At 38.0% G+C, this 21,388-nt stretch overlaps 1 protein-coding gene across 2 annotated transcripts in view; it reads left to right on the forward strand.

Annotated features, from left to right (window-relative positions):
• Nucleotides 1–277: 277 nt before the first annotated feature.
• The window catches only part of syt6a (synaptotagmin VIa), a 50,078-nt gene continuing 28,967 nt past the window's right edge, over nt 278–21,388 (forward strand). Inside the window, exon 1 of one of the 2 annotated variants that reach the window (XM_079589648.1) lies at nt 278–559. In XM_079589648.1, the coding sequence (XP_079445774.1) occupies nt 403–559 (157 nt within the window). In that variant the 5' untranslated portion in view covers nt 278–402. Of the gene's footprint in view, nt 560–16,760; nt 16,936–21,388 lie in introns of those variants that run through there. The other variant, XM_079589649.1, reaches the window with a different exon arrangement.

Below are 21,388 nucleotides of genomic sequence, written 5' to 3' on the forward strand. Positions count from 1 at the left end.
TTCATTACAGGGCGCAGGGATTGGTGTGGGGTGGGGGCATGGAGAGCAAAAAAGGGGCTGAAGGAGGCAGATGCTCAGCGCTTTATAACCACAGCCTCCCTTCTGCACCGCTGGACTCATTTGTTGCATTTCATTTGTGGATCTTGAGATTAAATGTGATGCAATAACGCTGTCTTTTGAATACCTTGGGGCGTTAGTGAATCATTAAGTACGGCGCACACACACACACGTTTGCATGATACACCCACATAAATGCACAAACAAAACTGTCTCACACACACACATTCTTGCACACGCACTTGAGGAACAATAAGAATCAGCAGCAGGAGAAACTTGCGTTTGGAGGGGGTGTGTTCAGATCCCGCTGGAGGAGCCAGTAACACCGAGGATGTGTCAGGGAGCATGACTGCTGCCGGAAAGGGGCATGACATGATCTGTCAGAAGGCAGTGTCTCTCATAGTTGACCTCTGCATGCAGGACAGCCCGCGGCTGGACCACGACACCTGTGAGGAGTTCCTCTTTCTTATCTCCAATCAAGAGTTCAACCACAAAGATTCGGGTAATGATGATTCTTTTCCTTGAGATTTACAGTTCTGCTATTTGTAGAGTGGGTTATGTTGTTGTAGATGCTTATTTTCTGAATGAGTATCTCCATGCTTTATTTTGGCTCAGAAACCTTTGTGAAACGGATCCATTAAGTTTAAATGACCTGCTTTCAGTATAGCATCACTCACGGTTGCATTGTGTGGGTTGTGGTGGGAATAATTATTTTAAATCCAGAACTGCCAGCCAAAGATTCCTATCAGACATTACTGTTAAGAAAATTACTTTGGCAATAACGGTTCAGTGTCCCCGGGAGATAGAAATCGTTTGGATTTGCCACAGATTTTGTGCTTATGCACTGTGACATGAACAATATGCTCGTGCTTTTATCAGAACTGTTGTGTTATTATCAGATGTAGACTAAAACATTTCATCATGTGTGGAAGCCTTATCTGAAACCATTTTTTGTAGCAGGCATACTTTTGACTTGTTTTCTCGAGTCGCGGTCCCCTAGGTCTGTTACAACGTAATTAAATTGTCCTTTTTTTAATTAACTTAAATGCAATTTAATTAATTCAAAATAAATGCAACTTTTCAGAGATGTAAAGGTGCTTGGAAAGTTTGGAAACATTGCAATTAATTAATGAAATTGTTGATTATGAAAGGGCAAGAACCATTTTTTAAAAAGCATTGCATTAAAAGCAACCCTTTTACTTTCAAAGCTACTGTAAAATTCCTGTTGTTATGTGCATATTTTACATTTATTAGAAAAAATAAATGAAAATTATATTTTTTATGAATATTTTATTAACTTCAGGGTTCATATTTTAAAAAAAGCAACATTTTTAAGACATTTTACATTTATTACAAAACAATAAAACAATTATTATTAATATTTTATTTCTAATGTACTAAGGCTGCTTCTATTTTATGTATATTTATTTATAATGTATTTTTGTTTATTTATTTATTTCAGTTAAACTTTTTTTTGAAGGTCTTGTTATTTTGTCCTGTTCAATCGGTTTGCTTGCAGCCAGACTGGGGGTATTTTTGGCTGGTTTTGTTTTTGTCATTCTGTCATGTCGATGTGTTGACAGACCCCTGCTTGGAAGAAATGTGTCATGTGATTGTAGACAAAAACCTTGTCTCTTTGTATTAACCTCACTAGTCAAATCGAAGGCCCTCCAGCCCTCCATTGGCATCCATGGCTGAGCCGTGGGGGCACTAAATGCCACGGCATGTTATTGGACCATCACTGTGAATCACTAGTGCCAGATAAAAGCTGAATAGGGGCTCTTCTGTTATTGTTGGGCAGATTTAAAGCCGAGTGTCGGGTTTCCCTCAGAGGGAAATGTCAAGCAGCTTGCTGTGTTTGGAAAGTGGGAGGAAATTCCTCAGGAGCAATTTGCATTGAAAATCATCGTGAGATAATTGTGCGAGAAGGTGATAATCATGCGTGTCTCGATAATAAAATGATGTTTTTGTACTATATTTGCTTATCATTTTGCAGAGTTTCTTCCCGTGTTTTTGCTGTCTGCCAAATCAGTGCGATCCTGTAAACAAACCAATTTTCAAATGTCAGATGCTTTGTTTTATACTGAGGCATTCAACATGTCCGTCTGTGATTGCTAATCTTTGGCAAACTCTGGGGGAGGCAAAATGTAAACGTTCTGACAAAAAAACACACAAAAAAACAGTAATGTATCTGTTTCAAATCCAAGATCTTTCTTTTGTGAGTGCACTAAAGGGGCTACTACACTGCTATAGGTTATTTTGTAAGTGTTTCAACTGAAGCACAGATGCTGTTGAGGAATGGTAGGACAGAGTGTGGCTGAGGATGATGGATGGAAAGCACTGCACAATCCCATTAACAGTCAACAGATGTCTAAAGATGAGGCGCGCACAGTGGAGGAAAACCAACACTCACCTCTATGAGCTTGGAGTGCTGTTTTATAACTAAAGACAGACTGACACTCTCACAGTTGTCCTTGTCCACGAGAAAACCTATTGAAATGATGGATGGCGGATCACAGGTGAGGTGTCAGATTTCCACTTCAGCTCTAATTAGACTGTTTCTCATTTTCACAATCCCATCATCAGACTCCCTACAGAGGACATTAGCAGCGGATGATTATTTATTATACACTGTGCTTATTCTTTGAAAGGATGGAGAAAGTTTTGCATTGCAGGTGCAGAAAAAAGCAGTCAAAGTAGTGTAAAATAAGCTACTCCACATGCGTATACGCTTTCAATAATTCATATGTGTCTCATCATGTTTTTTATAGAAAACCCACTCTTTACCCCTCAAATTGGCTGGCAGCCATTTTGGCTCGGGAAGATAATAGACTTTTGCTGCACTGGTGTTAACAGAGGCAAATAGAAGCTACGACAAGTCCAACAGCACTGGCTAATTTACATGATTATAATGTGTCATTCTGAAACTGGGGTAATTGTTGCTGTGGTGGATGAGCGTGTGTTGTTGGGGCCGAAGCTTGAGGGGACTGGGGTCTGAAAAGAGAGAGGTGTGAAAACCAATCTGTCCAATATAAGTACATGCTGCAGCTGATGGGTACAAATAAAGAAACCATGTCTATTCAAATCATTAAAACACCTCGCCTTAACAGTATATAATTCTTAGTTAAGGTACAATATTTAAGAGTTTTGTAATAAAATATCCAAAAATCACTGGCACAGTGTGATATTCCTGCAGTTGTGTATATCCACAAGTCTCCAAAGATTTTTTATTTCAGAGAAATTCCAATTTTAAATAATTGTCCGTCCCGGAAAAAATTTTCGCTAGTCAATGACGCAATATCCACGCTATCCTCGGTTTTCGCTCTTATTGCCATAGCCATGACGTAACCATGCGGACAGACGTGGACAACTGCGTATAGTGCGTAACGTTTAGCGGCACGCTGTTCTTATTTCGTTCAAACATTATGGACCATGGCAAGCAGACTTTGGGACAAAAAAGGAGAACTAAAATGAGGATCAATATTGGCGTGGCGTTTTCGAGATGCCGAGAGCTCACGTCCGTGACAAACTTGGACTTGACAGAGCGTCACAAGTTGACACACGACTTGACAGCACATGCACGACTTGACAGCGACACCGCTCTTGCACATATATTAGACAGGTGAGCAAATGTACATAAAACAAATCAATGTTATATAGCTCAACATGATAAAATGTTAGAATATGATCAGTATGTTACCCGATGACAGCGCAGTGCTGAAGTGCCAACTAGCCTCTCCCTATGGAGGATCCCTTTACCACTCCTTTATCCCTTTACCACACTTTACCGGAAATTTCGCGTATCTCCCCCGTAGTGATAAAATTAAATTAAATAAAATTCTGTATCAAATTTATAGGCAGGACAAGTAGTTTAAGGCTTGGTTTGTAGAGAATTACAAACATGCGCACATATATTCAAACGCACATAACTATAGAATTAATTCCTGTGATAAGTGTTTATCACAGGTTCGCGTTTAAAGTCTGTGTAGAGAGAACGGTGTCGTCTTAGCGCCCCCTAATTTAATAACAAATTATCCTTTCGACGGAAGTGAATCAATCAAAACTAACTTTAGCTGGAAAATAACATTATTCAAGAACCACTATGAAGCCAAAACAATCTGTTACCTTAAATTATACGTTTATCTCTGTAAAGCAGCTTTGAAACAATCTACATTGTTAAAAGCGCTATATAAATGAAGATGACTTGACTTGAGTTATTCTAATGTTGATAGCTTACTGCTAGTTTCATATAGCAAACAAACTAACACATAGAATAACATAACTTTCAACACACTCAAATGCTGCTTAGTATGACAGTGTAACGTTAAACCAAGTGAAACAGCGCTGCGTAACCTCACAAGTTTAAAGTCCCTGTAAAGGCAATTCTAAAAAAAAATTCTAAACACATTATAAATGTTAGAAATGTATTTCTAAAACATATTACAAAGACTGTGAACTGCGAAGTAGACTACTGAATTGTGGAGTTAGACCGTTAAACAGTTTTTCACCATTGCTATTTTCCGGATTTTTTGGGCGGGGCTAAAACGGGGGCTCGATGACGCACAGGAGCCCCTGAGGCTGGCCGCTCCCTAACAATATAAATAGAGCACATTCGCATCAGTTTGGCGCTCAATCGCGAGTTACTGTCAGTACTATTATTAGTTACTACAGCCTACAGTTTGCTAGTTAGCTATGCCTTCGTCACGGAAATGCGTAGGCTACTACCTGGATGCGATCATGTAGCCTACGAAACAGATCGGTGTCCTTATTTAAATTTCCTAAAAACGATCACATCAAGAAGAGGTGGATTAATTTTGTGAAGAGCCACCTTGATGGCGAGCTGAGGATCACCACCAAAACCCGCCTCTGTAGTGATCATTTTACACGGGATAGTTTTATAAACTTTCGTCGGAGACAACTGGGATGCTCTGATAATCCGCTGTTACTGGGGAATGGGGCCGAACCGACTATCTCCCGCCTCGGCCTTCATCCTCCCGTCGCGCCGACAACTGATGCCATCCTCGGCAGTGCGTGCCCACCAATGAGGGTAAGCTGCCTTATGTGCTTATGTTATAATTAATAATATCCAGCAGTCCATTATCTCAGGGATTTATGCACATCGTTTTTATCCTTAGTACAACAACCATTATGGCTGTTAGTTTGATCTATAACTATAAAGTGTAAAAATATGTTTTAATCTGTTATTTATTGCTAGTCTAACTTTATTTGTCTTAAGTTAGGTTATGCTAGCTAGTTACATAACTTAGCTAACTTGCATACAAGGGAGAGCAAAATCTTACCTGTTGCAGAACGAGGGGGACGATGTTGATTTTCTTGGTCAATGTCCTCTGAATCAGATTCAGTCTCTGGAGGCTCAAACATATATGGCTTGGTAAAACCTCTGATAGGAGCATCCATTCCGGCTGTAGCGGTGACAGTTGACGACGGCAGCTTTCCCGCGAGTGGGCGTGGTTTCAGCGCAGCCAGCGGACACGCCCCCAGCGTTTGAGACCACTGCTCATTTTTTCAAGATTTTGCTAGCTTATTTTATGTACTTGCCGGCTTATTTTATCATTCAAATTTGGCTGGGTGGCTAATAACACATTTTTCTGTGATATGACAAACTCAGAACACATACTTAATTTTGACTTTACAGGGACTTTAATTCGTCAAACAAACTGACCTGTGTGAGTAGATTCAGCAATTGCAGGTAGTTTGGTAGAATGAAATCTCCTTATTCCTTTATAACTGTGGGACTCGCGTGTAGCGCTGATATCTGTCTATTATTAGCAAAAGCAACCTGTTTCCCAAAAGATGTTCCCACTGTAATGTTAAAAAACATGAATGTTTTTACTCATCCATCAGCTTGACAGCAAATCTCATCATTCAGCTTGTCACTGCGTCATAAACCTATGCCTTTGTTATTGTAAGAGGTTAGCGACCCCTAGGCAATTTTTTTTTGTTTTGCTGTTGATCATTTAACCGTTATGCTGCCTCAGAAGTCTGTCCGAAATCAGTTTTGTGAGGTAACGTTACTTTCGTACGCAGACGGTGCCTGCAAAGTCAACAAGCTGCCTAAGTTTTCGGATGCAGCCATAGACTCTCTTTTACAAAAACTGTCACTTGTCGGCACCTACTGGCATGATGAAGTTATATTATATTATATTATAGTATATTATATTATATTATATTATATTATATTATATTATGCTTAAAGATTCTGATTCTTATCGATTCCCAGTTTTGACTCAATGTGATGGGGTAAAAATATTTATATCAAACATATTTATTCTGTGTCTTTTGGCTAAATATTTTGGTTGATTTCCATGAACAAAATTCAGCAGCCTACAAGAAAATCAGCAGCCTAAAGAACATGAACATTTTCTTATGGCTTTAATAAAAATACCACAGCAAAAACAACTGGACTAACTAATATAAATTTCAAACGTTATTAAATGAAAAGTAAACAATAATAAAACATTAAACAAATGAGCAATAGCACAAATAAATACAACTGAAGAAAGTTCAGGAATAGAAATTATAATCAAATGCAAAATAACATAGTTTTCTTTTTATAAATAAAATATAGTTTAATCCTTATTAAAGTTACTCAGTCAGTAAAAGTTATTCAGTCAAAATCAGTGAGTGGTTTTCTTTTTCTCCTGTTCTTTGGTTAACGTTAATGGCACAGACTGCTGCAGGTTTATTAGGCTGCTGTCACTTTAAGACCTCATGCAGGATCCAATATTACACATGCATTTGCTTTCTCAACTGTTAACTCTTAACTCTTTCCCCACTATAATTTTTTTTTTTAAAGTTGCCAGCCACCATCAGCGTAAAAAAAAAAAAATCATTTTACAGTACCATACAATAAAATACAATATCTTTCAGAATGCTACAGGATTTTTCAATGCTCATCACAGCGATGAGTGAGGACTGAAGAGAAGCACATTGTATCGTCTGTGTGTCCATACAGAAATGCCTGATATTCTTTACCTGAGCAGTATCAGCCTAATATTCAACCTACACCAACTGCATAAGCAAAGCTGCAGGGTAATTGGTTGACAGACTAATGAAGGGAGGGAGAGGTCGCAGCACCCTTATTGCTAATTGGATGAGAACACTTCACGCTTTACAGACCAAATTCCACCGCTTTCATGGCTTCAAAGAATGTACATTTTTGTAGAAAACAAATTAAGTCATTAGCAGTTACACTCTATGGCCCTTTTTACACATGGCAAGATCCATCTCATGTTATCCGATAACCTGTCATTATAACATGAGTCATCAATATACTGTATTACGTCACTTTTCTGGGAAGACATTGTGCACATATCTCCTTTTATATAAAATATCTCCGTAAAGGATTTTTTTTGTTTAGTTTTTAAAAGTACACTATACTAATTGAACTCAAAACTAACGCACATGAACAAAAAACCACAAAGCTCAAATTCATTTCATGGGATCCTTAAACCATATATGGTGAAAGTTTTTATTATCTTTGACACTAATTCGTTAGACATTATTTCAGTTTTGTGTGCTCATTATTCATTGTTCTGTATAAAGCCCATCAATCAACGCAAATACATTATATGGCATGTAATATGTTCCTTGTCAGTGTAATGCAAATGAGGAAGCATGTTTGGCAGCAAACTCTTCCTCTCGTTCTGTGTCGTGCTGTGTTAACAGACAGCCTGGGTGTTACGGTGCAGCACGAGCATCTGCTCCAACAATGACAAAGCTTTACAGACATTATCTTCCCTGTTTCCTGCATAAAGGCTCAGTTGAAAAAGCTGTGTTTTCTTGTAAAGTGTTATCTGGAACCCCTGCAGATATGCCCATCACAGTGGGTGCCGACATTATGGGTATAATGTGAACAAGCAGAACTGTAACACCACGGTACATCAGGGACAAATAGAAAAATATCATATATGAAATATCTTGCACAAGAACAGAAGGATTTCATTTTTATTTTTTTTGTATTTTTTTTTTGTATGCATGGTTTGTTTTTGTCTGACCTCATGAAATGGCTTTTCACCCATTAGCTTTAGAGTCTAGATGCCTGTGTATTACGGTAATAAAGGTTGACAAAGTTTTTATGTTGTTACTGTTTACAGCAAAAACTATTAAATCATTTTAGGTAATTGAAACAAAATTTAAATAAATATTAAAATAGAAAAAATAATGAAACTATATATAAATATTTATCTCATGTTTCTTTTTTAAATATTTTTAGTAATTTTGTACTGTAGTAGTACATAATAGATAGATATACACATTAAAGTGCCCCAATTATTTGAATATTACCTTTTATGTAATGTGTAATATAGCTGTAAAATGTCTGCAAAGTTTTAAAGTGCATGACAAATAAAGCTGTCTCCCAAAAGAAAGAATCGATTCTGAACGGCTGAACAAGTCATTGCAATGCAATCCCACGCTTACATCCTTTTACATACATAACAATGTAAAATATTTGCATAATTCCAGCCTATGGTCTTCACTGGCTCCCCGCAAACAACATCTACTTTGTCCCGCCCTCAAACATTGTAGTCATAGCTGAGGCCTGGAAGAGTTTGGTTTGTGTTGTCAACATGTCAAGAAGAAGCAGTTTTCAGCGCTGCGAATACACTTTGCATGCACTTCGAAAAGATAAGGGTTCGCGCTGGAATTGATATGGAAAAAACAATGCCATTGTTCGTATCACTGTGTAGAAAACGCTGAGGAAACCTCTGGATATGAAATTCAGATATGGTAATAAGGGTTTTGTTACCGGCATGCGGTGTAACAGATCACAAACAGACTGGGCCGTCTGACCAATCAGAGCAGAGTAGCTCTCGGAAAGGAGGGGATTAGAGAGATTGAATCTTTGAACGAACCGTTTGTCAGACTCTTCAAGAAATTAGGTGATGTACAATGTATATTATGAGAAAATTAAAGTGTTTTTTGACCTTGGATGCATGTAGAAGACCTCCAAAACAAAATGAATCTTTAAAATAGCATAGAGGGGCACTTTAAAATTCCTTCTAGGAAAATGAGAACAGCAGTGTAGTAAACTAGACAGTTTTTTGTCAAATCAAATACTCTCTAGAATGAGAATATCCTGCCTCCAAAAACGCCTATAGCTGACAAGCAAGTGATTTATGGCTATGATGTAACTAAAGCCTACCGGCTATTTATTTATTTATTTTTATTTATTTATGTCATATTTTTAAAGAAAAATCCTTCAATGTGTCTCACCCAGACTTACTGTTTCAATAGGGCAGAAAACCGCACTAGTCAAGCAATTGCATGACATCTTTAAATCTCAAATCAGAAAATTTGCCTGTGGGTACATAAACCATCTTTTACTAACTGTGGCAATCAGACAGTAATTGAAAATATATGAAAGGATCAAAAAGCGTGCAAGTAGACATTTGGCAAAACAGGCAGATTTGATTTGATTAATGCAAAGCCAATTGCTATAGTTGTATTTAGCTGGAGTTTGTTGACTTAAATTATTACTAAATTATACATCTGAAACTGTTGATTTGTTAGGCTTCTAACTTTATTATGTTAATAAACTCATATAAAAGCATAATCTTCACCTTTTTGTACCATATATTATAATTTCTTGCTCACTGGCCTCTGTGAGACATCTTTAAACATGCACGAATGCTTGTGACCTTTAGGTTACTTCATGAAATTCCTACATGCAAATTTAAAATCCACATAATAATTCATTTTCTCTCTGACGTCTGTCTTTCACAGCAAAGTAATCCAGTGAGGCGTGTAATTACGAACACAATAAGAGTGTATGTTTTCATCCAATATCAGTGATGGTCTTCATTGGCCTTCCTCTGCTTTAATGCTAAAAACCGGTGAAAAACAAGCCTCTTGTTCAGCGACAGCACAATGTCTGAAGCCTACTCCACTCATCTGTTTACGCACTGAGCCATTTCAGTTCATTAAACATCAAAACAGTTATATTGTGCAGCCGAACAATGAACAGCGGACCAAAAGAAAACTGTTATCTTTCCACACATGCTCTCATGTAATGACATTGTGGATTGAATTGAGTGCACTCCTCACCAAAACGCAGACCCACATTGTAAAAATTACATCCGTGAGTTGTGGGACGAGGTAGATGTAATGTAATTAGAAAATGTGTGATGTACATTGGGAAAAAAATGTGAAATGAATAAAGAGGTGCTGAAGGAGGCGAGTAAGGGTCGGAATACGAGACCCACGCCGCATGTTAAACAGCCATGAGGAGTCAGTGGTGGCGTGAGTGAAGGGAACATTTTGCTCCAACTGTCTGATATGAATGTCTAAAATGAAGTGTGTCTTTAAAACAAGATGAGATCCCTGCCATGCCTGAAATATTGCCCCCCCCAACTCCCCCACCCCCCAACTCCCCCACCCCCCATCAATGGCCAGGAGCAATATCTGTTTATTTATGGAAGCCCATTTCTATCTGAGTAAAAAAACTACTAATCTAATAAAAACAGTTTTTAAACATAGAATTGAGTCTTTCTGTCTCACAAATGTGACTTTAATTTTGTAATTGTAACTTTGACACTATAATTCCATCTTTAAATGTCACAATTGTGTCTATATTTGTTGTAATTGTAACTTAATATCTCGTAATTTCATCCTTTTTAGTAACTGCGTCTTTATATCTCACAATTGCGACTTTATTTGTTATTGTCTTGATATCTCACAATTGTTACGTTGTCAATTGCGACTTCATATCTCATAATTGGAATTCTGTCTCACAATTGCAACCTTATTTTTTTAGTAATTGCACAATTATTTGTCCCCTCTTAATCTACAAGTTCAACTTCATACTGTATGCACAATTGCAACCTTATTTCTCGTAAATGCAAATATCAAAACATTTTAATATTGCTCCTTAATTTCTTGTAACTGCGACTTTGTACAATATATAAAGACCAAATGATCAGAAATGTTGCAATTGTGAGATATTCATATTGCACATTGTGACTTTTTCTATTTGTGATTTTATTTCTTATTTCAAAGTATTTACTTCAAATTATCATCTTTTAAAAAAAATGTTTATAGAAACTACCTGCATAGTTATTCATATTTTATATTCTAGTTTTATATAGTCTATTAAGGGTACGTTTACACGAGAACAAGACACAAATTACAGGTGAAACTATATTGTGCAAAAGTTCATTTATTTCAGTAATTCAACTTAAGATGTGAAACTAATATATATAGACTCAATACAGGCAAAGTGAGATAATTCAAGCCTTTATTTGTTTTGATGATTAACCCCAAATTCAAAATTAGAATATTGTGAAAAGGTTTTCATAGCTGGAAGCCATCATCAAGATTATAACAAATAAAGGCTTGAAATGTCTTACTTTGCATGTAATGAGTCTATAAAATATATACGTGTTTCACCTTTTAAAGGGGTCATGACATGGTTTTTTTTATTTTATTATTATGTTCCCTTAGGTGTAATTATAGTATTACTATAGTTTTTTTTACAAAAAACTTTTAAAATGTAGTGATTTATGACCTTTTCCCACCCTGTTTCTCATCCTCTGATTCAAACAGTCTGTTTTGGGGGTGTTTCCCCTTTAAGAGTTCAGTGTTAACGCCCACTGTTATGATTGGCTAACGTCAGTGCCTATGCATCAACTATTAACGCCCCCAGCCAGAACATTTGCGGATTCGGCGCAACTGTTTAGTAGCGGGTGATGCATGCGAAGCGATGGCTCTTGCAATGATAAAGCCTTATTATGTTTGAGCCGGAATCAGATGAGGAATCACCACAAAATGAAGCATCACCACAACAACGAAGACTGGATCAGCCCGTGTCCACATGGAAAGTGAAACTATTTTGAATTAATAAAAAAAAATTAACCCGAGACACTTGAAAACGGATTATTGTTGCATAATTATCCTATAGCTTAATTTGCTAACAGTTTAACATTATTTAACTAATTCCAATGAAATGATAGGGTGTACCACGGACAAAAATGCATGCACAGACAGGCCATCTTTGAAGACGCAGCATTGATAAAGGCAACATTTTTGATTTTCTATCACATGTAGGCCTACTAGAAAGGCGACATATTTTCAAGATTCTCTTATACAAATGTGTTTATATTAGCCATGGTAAAAAGTAAGTTTGCGTCGTCGTTATTGAGCCCAGAAGAGTCGGCACAGACTTATCTTTGAGCAACAGTTTTCTGGCAAAGCCAAGCATCATATTGGGATTTTTTCCTCAAAACAGTCATCCTTAAATGTATAGAACACTGCCGTGACTGGGACGTCCGCAAAAAATAAAGTGCATCCATTTTCCCCTGACGACTGGATCTTTCAGCGTATTTAAAAAGTAGTTTAAAGTTTTAAATACATTACTTACAGTTTGCGTCGTCGATGTTGAGCCCAGAATAGTCGGCACAGACTTATCTTTGAGCAACAGTTTTCTGGCAAAGCTCAAAACTGTCATCCTTAAAATGTACAGAACAAACGCTTAAACTAACACTGTCGTGACTGGGACGTCCGCAAAAAAATTAAGTGCATCCATTTTTCCCTGACGACTGGATCTTTCGCAGCGTATTCAAAGATGTTGTTTGTCCACAGCCAGGAACAGCACATCTGCGGCATCGTAATTTCCCTGTTCACAGACCCACTCGCTGTCCGTCGACTGAACACTTGTGAGGCGCGCGGCGCGCGGGCGCGACAACAATACGAAATGAGCGTAGTTGTCTTGCGCTTTAAGCGTAGTTGTCTTGTGCTGGAGGCGGTCATATGCAAACGCTGGTACGTCACTTCGTACCGTGACGTCACTTCTTACCATGGATCCAGAACGAGCTGTATTTAGAGCTTGATTAAATAAATGATTCGTTTATAATGGGGAGGACGTCTTAAGCTATGAAACTTGCAGGACGTTTTAATGGTACAAAGACCTCTTATATACCAAAAGATCAAGGCAAATTTGGTTTCTCATGTCATGACCCCTTTAAGTTGAATTACTGAAATAAATGAACTTTTCACGATATTCATATTTTTCGAGTTTCACCTGCATAATGTATAATTATTTTGATCGAATTTCATTAGGATGTTAATCTTGATCATACTTTGTCTTGTAAATTTAATCTTCACAAAGCTATAAACATTTACTGTAATCCCTCTTCTGATGTAAAAAGTCCCTTTTTACTTCTTTTAAGAAAATATAAACTTAATATAAAAAATATAAAAATATAAATCTTTGAACACAAGGTTTTCGAAAACATATATCACCCTTGAGTCTGTTGTAAGGAACCTTCAATTTAAAAAAGCCTGTATAGACTAAACACGCAATAGCCTACGCAGTATGACGTCACCGTTTTCACAGATTCGTGTTTCTGTAGTTCACACGGAGATGATACGGGTGTTGTTTAAAAAAAACTTGCTCTTTGAAACCTGTTTCCAAAAGTTTGTGTTTTCAGGCCACCAAAACTCCGTTGTCATGTAAATGAACAGCCAAAACGCATAAAAAGTCTTCCGGTTTTAGTTGAAAACGGTGTCGTGTAAAAGTGTATTAAGCTAAATTTTCTCCAGGTTGTGCCTACGATATTCCAGTGTTTGCAGGTAAATATTATTTTTCCTTTGTAAAATCTTTAAACATTCCAAAGCAGACATTTTGATTGACATGTCCAGGATTTCTGTCCTGAGAAGCTGTTGTAATTAGTGACAGGAAAATAGGATTGAGACTGCCTAAGGCCAACAACTCCAAAGTCATTGAATGATAGGAGATCAATCCAGAGAAGCAAGTGTAGATTAGCTGTACAATTTGGAAGATTTCTGCTGACCACTGCACACTCTCAAGAATTCAAGAAAACAAAAACACTGCAAAACACTTCAAACCGTGTACCTGCTGCAATGGCGAAAACACTGAGTCAATAACATGACTGTAATGTCTTAAGTTGCCAAATATAGAGAAACTGTGAAGTAAGATTACTGTCAAAGCATCATCTCTTCATTCTCAGTGCCATTTGGAATCAGGAAGATTTGGGGGTTTTATTCAATAGCAAAGATTAAGTGGATTTTGCATTGTCCACTGTGTCATTCTTCAGTCAGATGCATTGCAGTCTTTCATTCCTCTCTAGAATGTGCTTCCTTCCCTTCCTTCCTTCCTTCCCTTCCTTCCTTCCTTCCTTCCTTCCTTCCTTCCTTCCTTCCTTCCTTCCTTCCTTCCTTCCTTCCTTCCTTCCTTCCTTCCTTCCTTCCTTCCTTCCTTCCCTTCTTCCTTCCTTCCTTCCTTCCTTCCTTCCTTCCTTCCTTCCGTCCTTCCTTCCTTCCTTCCTTCCTTCCTTCGTAACAAGCAAAGTGCCTGGCTTGCATGGAGCTCTGTGGAATGTGCTTTCACATTAGAGCTTTAATTTGAGTGTTTATTTGCTGTGAAATTAATTGAACTGCCAATGAAACTCATTTGCTCATGAATGTGCTTGCAGACAAACATGTCTGAAACACAATGACGCAAATTCCCAGGGACATAATAGCTTTGATCAGATCATGTACTGTGGGTAGTCCTATATGAATCACTTTTTTTTCCCTCAGTGCCCTTTTCAGATCATTTTCACAAGTCCGTCCTTAACCTCCTCTCCTCCTTTTAAGTGCGAGTGCCCTTTGTTAAGGGATTGGCGGATTTCGACAGGTTTTAAAGCACTCCCGAAACATCTTAGAATGAACCAATAGGATTTTGATTTGACTTTTCCACATCCTGAGTCTCTAAAGAATGATGCTTCAATCCTGAGCCTCTTTTGCTTTGAACCTCTCGCCCAGAATCTCCCAGCAGGCTTCCAGGTGCTGTCAGATCTGTGTCACGCTTGCTGCCAGAGATGACCTGAGGTGTAGATATATGGCTCATTAGAGAGATGAATGGCATGTCCGGTGATGCCTGACCCCGGAGCCACAGCTTGTGAACGTTCAGAGAGCCACTTCCTCCTATTGCGGATGCAGGCATCGTATTTCCCCTAGAGGGGCTTTTAAAAAGCGTAACCTCTCATGCAGGAACTTTGTGTCGAAAAAATGAAAAATTCTGATGTGTTCTTTATTGACGCTCAGAAAACCATCTCATTTGTCTTGAAAATACAACAAACAACTTTTAGGCATCTGACATGTATAAATAAATGAGGCCATTTTGTGCAAAAAGCTTGACTTGTCAATGAAATTGCCTGTGTCAGCCCTTGCATATGGCAACAACGGAAGATTTAAGGTTGCATAGTGCTTTTTCAAATCGCTGTTATGCACTTTTGTGATCCTTTCCCAAATTTTACATTTGGTCTTTCATAGTGATTTCCTTGGGAATCTTTTGTATTTGAATTAGAACCTAAGTATAAAGGGATTGTAAGAAGTATTTGAAATGCAGCAGCAAAGGTTATATAGTGTAACAATCACCTTTAGTTGTCAAGTACATTTATTATATATATATATATATATATATATATATATATATATATATATATATATATATATATATATATATATATATATATATATGTTTAATTGATTTATTTGTAATGCAGTAAAATTTAAAGGAATAGTTAACACGAAAAAAACACACACATTAAAACACATTTGTTTTCCTTTCGTCAGTGGAGCACAAAAGGAGAAATACCACTATTTTCCATGCAATGAGGCTTTCAAGCTTCAAAAAGTGACAAAGTCACCATAAAAGGGGCCCATTAGACATTCAAAATGTCTTTTTTATATTTCACAGAAGTAAATAAAGTGGCTTTTGAATGACACAAGGGTGAGAATGTAATGAGAGGTATTTTCTTGTCTGAACTATCCTTTTAGATAAAGCTGAGGACATGCCCTGATTTCACAATACCGATATTTAAGGCTAAGAAGACACCTTTTTCCTCAATAAATTGAGCCACAAATTAAGGAAAATCAATTTGGTAAGAAAAAAACCCTAAAAGAAAAAGCAATTTTACAACACAGTGCTGCTGAAATCACTCAGGGGCTCTTGTGTAGTGTTGCATACATTATGTGAATCAAAATAGCTCTCTCTCATTAGGGCTGCTGTAATGTCTCCAGTTTGAGGCGCACAAGGTGCATCCCTGGCGCAGAAGATAGCGGGAGGAAAGTGGTCCCACGGTTTGACTGCTCTCCTCGTTCAGTGTGCTCAGCTGAAAGCATGCCGATAGGGTGATGGTAATCTAGACAGAGCGAGGCAGGGGGGGACCGCTATCTCTCCAGCTCGGGTGAAGATAGTGCTGCAGTGGTTCAAACCCCATCGTTGACGCCGCAGTCTGAGGCTGGAGTGAAATACAGCCATTGGAATATTAAAAGGCTGTTGGCGTGTCTTGCACATGCTCTCCGTCCATCCGTCTTTCCAGCTGTCACGGGTCTCTTTAATCACTTTGTCGGAACCAAGCTGCACAATGGTCCCTTTTCATCCATTGACACGTCCTAAACTCATTCGATCTCTCCTTTGCTGCCTGCATTCAATAAATATGTTTGATATTCATGAGTTTGCCTCATTAATATGCATGCAACAAACTTATGCAGCACCGCTGCTTTGTTATTCTAGTTAGATCACAGCTGTTTCTCTGGTGTTTTAAATCTCTGATGTATATCTGCCCCCGTGACAGACAGGTCTTTGCCCTGCGTGTTGTGTATTGAGCCGTGCGGTGCAACACCACAGGGATAATGGGAGTGTGGAGTGTTTGTAAGTGTGCGTAGAGCTCAGTGAGGGATCTGCCCCCAGCCTTTCGCCGTATCTTGCTGACTGGCTTGCTCTCACTGCCATAGAAACGGGGTTCTTAAACGCGGTGGAGGCTCATTCTGCTTGGGCGCTGCCGAGCGTGAGCATCAAAGGGATCAAGGAGGACAGAGAGAGAAAGAGTAAGAAGAAACAGACAAGTATTGGTGAGTACACAAGTGTTGCACCTTTTTGGAGTAGTTTGCATTTGTTTGAATGGCTTGGAAGGATGGATTTGTGCATCAAGGGAGAAACAGGTTGCATGAGCATGCTGTGATAGAAGGAAACAAAGAAGCTTCCTATACACGTGCTACTTTGATTTTTACAACTGTCCGAAGTAGGTCCTGCTGGAAAATCCAGATTATGCTATATTTAAATCTACGTTAAAATGCTTTTATTGAGCATTGTAGCTGTTTTTTTTAAGCTATTAAGCCAGCTAAAAAGAACCTAAGGTGGTCAAGCTGAAGCATGGCAACTGGTCAACCTGCTTAGACCAGCTAAAGACCAGTTTCAACAACTGGATTTCCCAGCAGGTGTATCAATGTGCGCATTTACTATGTGTGTGTGCACGTCCATCACATCAAAGCGGGGATGCAGTTGCTCCAGTGACAGCAACTGTGTGCTCTTTATCGCTTCTATTTCATCTCTCCGGTTGAACGTCAAACACTTTGAAAGCAGATGATGACTGAGTGGCACGCTTTTTTAAAATCTCTTGCCCTTTCAAAAGCCTTTGTAAATATTTAATCAAAGGGGTTTCTGCCCACATCACGTCCTCTGTGTGCGTTTTTGTTGTTGCTGTTGTGTTTTCTTTCTGTTATGAGTTATTTCCATCTGCCTACAGTACATACTGATCTGGCAGGTGAATTGCGCTCAGCAGCGCACATCAGCGACTGTGATCCTGTATCACTTTGTGTGTTTGTTTGTGCTTGCGTGTGTGTATTAAGTGAGCAATCATAGCTGCAGGGATGTAAAAATCTCCCCCTCCCATCAGTGATACTATCTTACCTGCTGCACCGGGGATCCTAGCAGTTCTAGAGTTCAAGAACAGTGCATGGGGTAGATGTCAGTTTCGGTAAAACTCAGCCCGATCAACTGGGGGGCAGTCTCAGTGTCTCACCCTGCTGGAAACCCCTCGTAAATATGTCAGTCCATCTGTGAAGCACAGCGCAGGCACCGGCACACCCTCGTTCCAGAGAGAGAGAGAGAGAGAGAGAGAGAGAGAGAGAGACTTTGTCCGGCAGTGCAGCAGTGCAGTCAGAGTGAGCAAACTTTGGCTCTATCACCTCCCAAATATACAGCACTATCATAAATCAATAGTGTTGCATTATGCACGCAGGAGAAAGTGTTTTAGGTGCTGATGGTGGAAAAGCACAAATCTGCGGCTCACAGCCCATGGCTCTATTCAGTGTTTTGTAATGCTGTGCATGTTGCAGTGAACACTTACCCACTTGTTTCATGCTGTCAGTTAAAGTCCATCTTATATCTGCATTGGGCACAGATGCTTTGTGATTTCTTGTGCAGATTAACACACTTCCCTGATGGGGGTTGATTAGCCTGAGTACATTTTTTTCTTCTTCTTGTTTCTGCACTGCTTTTATTGTCGTTCTCACTTTCAATCCCTGTCTTCACGGTCAGTTTTTTTCCTAAGGCTTATTCACAATAAGCCACAATAAGATTTTTTGTTCAAAAGACATGCGCAACAAATTATTATTATTTTTTTACACAGATGCTAGTTAACATGTCCTTGTTAGCACCTACTGGTAGATGTTGTAATTACAAATATTACATTATAGTACATTCTAGATGAATTTTGTCAGTGCCTGACAGTTCACCCGAAAATGAAAATTCTGTTATCATTTAACCACCCGCAAGTCTTTCTGAACTTTTTTGTTGTTCTGTGGAACACGTAATACATTTTTTTTATTCATTTGTTTATTTAAAATTTGTTTATTTCAATCATGACCACTCTTAGAATAGTTTTAGCATGTTATTGAATATAGAAATGTATTTGGTCTTGGTGGACTAGATCTGTTACACTGCTGCTATTGATTATTGCTGCTGCTGCAGAGCAAGTGTGGACTTGCAACTGCTAATAGATACACAGACATACAGATGTGAGAATTTAAGCTTCGCTGCTGTTAAAATAGACATACATAAATCCCCATAGCAGATCTAGACAGGTGGAGCTTGGGGAGGTGGAGGGTTTCAGAGGAACTCTGTTAGCGCGCTTCAGGACAAAATTACAGCAAACAATAAATTGCTTGCTATTTAAACGCTGAGCAAGCAATCTCATTGGCTTCAGGATCAGTAGTAGCCAATCAGCTTGTGCCAAGCAGTAATTATGTGATTGCTTGTAGATCGCATGTAAAAGACCTATCAGCCTGCGCCCTCTAGAGTTTCATGACTGAACTACATATATACCGCATTTTTGTTGTTGTTGTTGTTGCTCCATATAATGAAATGGAGTTCATTGTTGACATTGTATGAACAAAAAACAGTTGAAGAATTCTTCAAAATGTCATCTTTTATATCAAGAAAGTCTTGCAGATTCAGAAGGATGTGAGGGTAAACTATCCATTTGAAGAGCGAAATGGACTGTATTTTCCCCTGTCTGCTGCCTTTCACATCACAGCTCAGGGTAGTTACTAGAAAGGGTTTGGGATTGTTGTTGTGCCGTCAGCAGTGGAATGACATTATTTTCACTGCAGCTCTAGAGTGATTAGTCACATGACATTTATTGCTCAAAGACAATTGTGTCCAGAAATAAAACCACATACCATTGAGGTGAATATGAATGCTGATAGATATCCTAAGCCAGGTGTTATTTTTTCATTTAGATGCTAAGTTGATGTTTTAAATTGTTTGTATGCTGAAAAAATTCACTGACCATGCACACAATGTCATACAAATTCTCCATTATATTTAATGTGCATGCATTGATGGGTCATGGTTGTGGCTCTGCAGGACGCTTTAGGGCTTTACAAATGTCATCGGCAGACAAAACTGTAAAAAAAAAAAAATCTGATACAACAGCTGGATGTGTGAACCTAGTGAGACACTATGGAATTTGTAACTTGTAAAGTCATACTGGCAGGTGGAAAATGTGAGTGTCGAGGTGTGAGATGTGTGTGATCCCGGGAGGACTGTTAAAGGAGCAGTCTGTCTTGTGACTGTAAAACCCCAGGGGTGTCACTGGGATAAGTTTGGATGAGACCAAGGCTTCACTTTTGAGTGGAAAATGATTGAAAATAGCACCGGCTAGTAAAACCTAACAAGAGATGCAGATACTTATTCGAAACATGCTTCTCTGAGATTAGGAGGGCAGCTGTGGGCTGTTTAACTTGAAATGGATCTCATTTTTATGTCACACACAGACACAGAGAAAGAAAGCGTGTATCCCTTCGTGCACTAGATTGTAATGGGTTCTGTCAATAATTTACCCATGCAGTATTAATTCCTCGTGTTGTTTTAATGGGAAATGCTCCCTTGAGCAAGGCTATAAGGACACCCAATCGCTCCAGTTCTACAAAACTATTTCCCATGTTGAGAACATCTTGTGGCCAGTAGACATGCTTCTTCACAGTTGATCAGTATCAGTAAATCAATCTTTAATGGGTTGGGGTTAATGAAGAATGTTGTACAGAGCGTGGTGAAAATAGTGCTTGTGTTTAAAGGGATAGTTCACCAAAAATAAATATGTAATTGTCAGTGGCAGTCGGTCTGGGGCACCGCCCCCTCATGTTAGCCAGAGAAGAAGGCTACTTCAACATGTTACAAATAATTTATTATTAAAAAATTAGCCATTCAACTGGTAGTCATGTCAGCATCTGTTAGAAAAAATAAAAATAAAAGTATTTCGTTTGTTTTGTTTGTTTGGGGCGTGGACAAATGGTCTATGTGGTCAAGTGTCTGTAGGTCCGTAAACTTTACAAATTACATTCAGTCCTGTATTAACAGTGTGACTCAGTTTGTAAAACTGTAAGATGCCTCTTCAAATGTCTTTTATCTAGGTAGGGTGACTATCAAAATTGAACAGGTTAGTTTATATTAAATACAGCAAAAACACACTAATATTCATAATCAAGTAAAAAAAAATAGTCTTATACTATTAGGCCTATAGTTTTTATTATTATTCAGAATTTTATTTACAGAATAATTTATAATTTTATTTTCATATTTTCAGGTTTCATGTTCATTTGTTTTAATAAAAAAATTTGTGCCTGTCATTTTTATTAGTTTTAGTTTTTTCTATTTCCTTTTCTATTAATTTATTTTAGTTTTAGTTTTAATTTGAGTAACTTTAGTACTTTAACTTTTTTTCTGCACAATTTTTCACTTGTTTTATTTATTTACTTAAAATGTATTTATTTAAGTTTTCATGTAATATTTCTATTTCAATTAATGAAAAAGATTTGTATTACTTTTAGTTTTAGTTAACAATAACACTGGTCAAAAACATAATACACTGGTGAATTGACGAAATATTTTTTGTGAATATGGTCATTTAAATGAACGTCCCGATTCACTTGAATTAAGTGTAATTTCCAATGCTACATGTGAGTGAAAGGGCTTAAGTTAATACATTAAAGTTAATGATGAAGCGATTTACTAGAATGAATA

This window comes from Phoxinus phoxinus (genome assembly GCF_949152265.1).
Source record: "Phoxinus phoxinus genome assembly, chromosome: 18".
NCBI lineage: Eukaryota > Metazoa > Chordata > Actinopteri > Cypriniformes > Leuciscidae > Phoxinus > Phoxinus phoxinus.